This window comes from Pteropus vampyrus, unplaced genomic scaffold (assembly GCF_000151845.1).
Source record: "Pteropus vampyrus isolate Shadow unplaced genomic scaffold, Pvam_2.0 Scaffold438, whole genome shotgun sequence".
NCBI lineage: Eukaryota > Metazoa > Chordata > Mammalia > Chiroptera > Pteropodidae > Pteropus > Pteropus vampyrus.
Window position 1 is genome coordinate 11491 of NW_011889219.1, and position 4640 is coordinate 16130.

The 4640-nt window shown below is 54.5% G+C and overlaps 1 protein-coding gene across 1 annotated transcript in view; it reads left to right on the forward strand.

Annotated features, from left to right (window-relative positions):
* Positions 1-4640, forward strand: part of LOC105306488 (trafficking protein particle complex subunit 9-like) — a 285172-nt gene that overhangs the window by 11484 nt on the left and 269048 nt on the right. The window contains exon 5 of the mRNA XM_011381532.2: positions 541-704. Coding sequence (XP_011379834.2) covers positions 541-704 — 164 coding nt within the window. The remainder of the gene's footprint in view (positions 1-540; positions 705-4640) is intronic.

Here is a 4640-nt window from a genome sequence, read left to right on the forward strand (position 1 = left end):
GTGCTGAGGACACCATCCAACCTGGGCACCAGGCGCCCTGCGTCATATCAGGTGTTCGCAGGCCTTGCTCATCATGTTTACCTACGACACGGAGTCTGTTGCACACACTTCCTTTCCTGTTCGTTCCAGTTCTGATGTCATCAGTCGGAATGGTTCATTTACATTTCCTTCTTAAATCTTTGGATTTTCCTGAGGCAGCTCTGAGCATGAGATTTTTCATCTTTTTGAGAGAGCAACACGCTCACAGTTCATTTGCGTCGATGTATTGTTTCCGTTTCGCCTTCACCATGATTAGGTCAGAGCGATCACGTGCTGACTCACCAGTGACCCGGGACGCGTCTGCGCGGAGGGAGCGCCCGGCTCGTGGCGGTTCACCCTTCCCTTCTCGGGAGCCGGGTGCTGAATTTCGCGTTTGAAGCTGGCGTTCCCTGGTCCCTGTTTCTGAAATGGGCAAGTGCGGTGACGCGAGTCACTCTGTGCCGTTCCCATGCCATTGGTCTTCTTTCTTTTTAAAATGGGTTTTTCTTACTCTTATTTCAGATCTGCACATTCACTGCAGCCTTCCTCTGGTGACGAAATATCTACTAATGTGTCAGTCCAGCTTTACAATGGAGAGACTCAGCAACTTATCATTAAATTGGAAAATATTGGGATGGAACCATTGGAGAAACTGGAAGTCACCTCAAAAATTCTCACCACCAAAGGTAGGCACTTTAAGCAGGTTTGACCCCAGCAATGTTTATCTTCCTTATTGGTGGAAGAGACATTACATAACCAGTATGCAGAGTCTAAAAGCTTCTTGCACTTTTAATTTGATGCCGTCGGGAGACGTGTACTCATTATGCATGAAGAACACACAGGAGTAGAGAAAACACCTGAGTGCTCTTTGCATCCGTGAGGCCCGGGAGGAATATCCCGGGGGAACGAATGACGCAGAGCGTCGGCGGGCTCAGAAGCGTTCCCACCTGGGACCCGTCCGTGACCTGTCCGTTCGCTGTTTTCTAAGCAGGGTCAACGCCCAGAGCCTGTGGCCCCTCTCACAGGCAGACGCTCTGCCTCCCAGTTCCAGGGCACACGGAGCCTGGGGTCAGACGAGCCGTGGAGAAATTTGGCTTCACCATTTGCTAGCTGTTTGTCCTTTCAGTGCCTCAGTTTCCTTCTGGCTAAATGGGGGGCAGGACTTACCATGTAAAGTTGTCCCAAGAAGCCAGGGGGTGGCGTTTGGCAGAGCACCCGGTGTCGTGGAGGTCAGTGAGCAGCCCTGATCACAGGGGCCCGTGTCGTGCAGAAGGAGGGAAGGGTGTCGAGGGCAGTAAACGGAAATACAATCGGATCACTTTACACAGGTAGAGGACCTCACAGGCCAGTGAGGCCAGACAGAGAGACGAAAGCAGGGCGCCCGCCAGTGGAACCAGGGGTGTTTCCTTCGATGTAGGAGTGAGCAGAGCCAGGCGGACGGCGGGAGCTGGACTGTTTCTGGTTCTGTGTCCAGGGGAGGAGGCACTGTGCGTCCCTCCCTGGCGGGGGGCTCCCTCCTCATGCTGATGTCATTGCGATGGGGAAAACCAGGGAGGAGACGTTTAAGAAGTGGAGCCACAGGCCCGTCTGGTTAGTTCCATCCGGAGGGAAGGTCCAGCGAGGAGTTCGGGAGGGGTCATTGTGCAAGCAAGCATGTCGTGTGAGAAGGGGTTAATCCGAGCTCGGCCCCTGGGGAGAATTTCTGGGTGTCATGTGTTCTTACATTTCTCACTGATTTGGGGGGAAATAAAGCAGGTGTCTGCCGGTTCGGGCACCAGAGTGAGAACCGATGGCCCCACGCTGTCAGCTCTGGTGTCGTTGCCCCTGGCCACGAGACAGAACCTCAGACCCACCGTACACAGCACAGTGTGGCCGTTTTCAAAATCGCACATTTACCAGTGAAAAATTAGAGCTGTCATTCTTTTCAAATTCTCATCCCAAGCTGCAGTACATTTACATGTGGAATTAAATTAATGGAAATAAACCATCTGCTTCCAAAACATACAAGGGGAATAATTCCTGTCACTTATATCCTACAGTACCCCAGAGCTGTCAGTGTTAATAATTGATCTAATATATAAGAGAAGATGGAAAAAGCCTCGAGCCGGAGGCGGAGCGAGAGCACGGCGTCTGGGGGCGGGGCGGGCGGCGGAGACCGCGGCGGGCTCGTCCCGGGAAGGGGGGCCCCCTTGCTGTCCCAGCGGTACCTTCACGTGAGCCCATGGGCTTGGCCTCTGCAAGGGCCTCTCAGACGTCTGCTCCGTGGAACTTGTCCGCGTGGGATCAAGTGCTCCCTTCTCTGGGCTCCATATGATGCTTTTCCTGTTGATATTAGAGTTATTTTCTATTTCAGCAGTAATAACAGCCTTGACTTTTTAGTGCCAGCGAGTGGCGCTTCAGGTAGCTTTTCTCATGAAGTAATCAGACACGCCTCAGAGATCTTTCCGGGGGTGGCGCAGCCTGCTTCTGTCACGGCGAGGCCCCCAGGTCCCCGGGGACTGCGACGGGGTAGGAGCTCATACAGTTGCATTGCGTGGGGTCGCCTGTCGTGAGCTGCGTGTTGGCGCAGAGCACGGGGCGCTCTTGGGGGCCCCTGAGCACGGGCGTGCCCGCTGCCTGCTCGCTTTGAGAACGCGGAGTGAGTGTCCTTGGTGTGTTCTGTCGCAGGCGGGCTGCGTGCCCGGGGCCTTGGCCGTGCGGGAGGCCTGCCCGTGGGGCGGGCCCCACGTTTTTCCCTTCTGCTGCCCCTAACACCTGTCAGGGGCCTCGCTGGTCCTTGGACACACCCTCATTCCCCTCTGAATGAACCCCCTTTTCTTCAGGTAAAGAAAAGTGCCCGGTTTTTCTCCTCCGCCCCCGCTTTCCTGTCTTGCTTTGACCCCTCGTCCCGCTGACTCTGTCTTTTGCGTTGTGAGTGTGTGATAAGATCAGTGATGTTGAGCCAGACAGACCTCTGTGGGCCCTCTCAGGCAACTGAACTCTTGTTAGGTTTTTTGGGGTGCTCGTGTCCCCACGATCTCAAGCCCATGACGTGGAGATGAGCATTTCTGACCCCCCACTCAAGACAGGGGTGACCCATCGATGGCACGCATGCTAATGATAATACCTTTGCCAGCGAATCTTTATTTGTAGGTCGTTAGATGCAAACTTCTGCCCTTATTTAAGTAATCACAGATTTTCCTGTCATTTAGCCCAAATGAGAAAGAATGTATTGTACTTGCTTTTGAACAAACCTGAAATATGTGTGAGTTTGTGATATGCACACGTACGCCCCTTCATTTCTTTATTCGTCTAATTTCATTTTGGGGTAAAAAAGCGACGACTCCACGTTGGTATAATTAAAAATTCCTCAGTGTGCGGACTGAGGCGCGGTGCTCCCGGGCAAGTGCGAATGGCCCTCCAGGGTTGAAGATCAATGGCGGTGACACTCTGCAGTCCTGTCAGTGTAAAATGACCCGTTCCGCTCGATGGCACGCCACCGAACGCTAGCATTAAAACGACGACGACTCTTCTTTCTGAAACTAAGCTCCACAGGGGGACAGATGAGTGACCTGTGCTAAACCATTGACTTAAGTTAATCTCGATATTCCTGACAGCACGTCACTGTGCGGGGTTTTGAAAAGCCCCTCTGGGCCTCCCCTTTTGTTCCACAGGGAGGAAGGGAAGAAAGCAACAGAGAGGCCACTTCTGAGGCGTGAAAAAGTATTGGGTCTGGCGATGACGCTCTCTGTACTGCCGCAGCCGTAGAAAGCCCCAGAGCGCCGTGAGCGCCTCCAGCCATTACTCAGAAATGCCATGGTATTTGGCATCAGAGGATTTGTCTGTGTCATTCTTAAGCCACAGAACTTCATGTAACAATAAGCATGCAGTTCGAAACCCTCCTGAGTGTGCCCTGTGCAGAGAAGTAGCAGGTTCTGTGCGGGACTTTGAACATGGCTTAGTCACCGGCCTCTTCTTGTGGGTGGGACACAGGTCGGGGTGACGGTTTTCACGGCTCCTCCTGAGCTGTGCCGTCTGCCCGGGTGTGTGGCGGAGGCAGATGTTCCGCTCCAGTGTGTGTAGCTTTGGTCCCCTTCCCTTGTTCCTGCTGCTGGTCAGGGGGCGGGAGTGGGGTGGGGGTGGCGTGAGAACACGGGTTTGTCGCTGACGGATGTGCTTCCAGCCCCTGCTCTGTGCGGCATCAGCCGCGTGATTGCCCTGAGCAGGCCGTCCGGCGGCGCGAGGCTCGGCGCTGTCACCTGGGTGCTCCTGCGACGAAGGCCCCTCCACGTGGTCCTTCGAGAACAAGCAATGTCACCTGGCACAGTGCTTGGCACGCAGCGGGCGGTGAGGGACAGCCAGGTTCCTTCTCCTTGAAAGTGGGAAGTGAGCCGTGCGTGGGTTCGTGCTTCCCATTTTCCACACCTGGTCTGCAGGGCCTGGGAACCCCGGACGTGGCAGTCACTGAGGCGACCCAGCGAGCAAACGCCCGCCTCGCTTGAGGAGACAGGTGTGCTCTCTCTCTGAGCGGTCCAGGAGCCGTCTCAGCTTTCTCCTTGTCTCGATTTTTCCTGGGATGGTGACATTTAACGACGAATGAAGGGTACTCACATCGCAACCACAGCGGATCAGAATAGAAACGC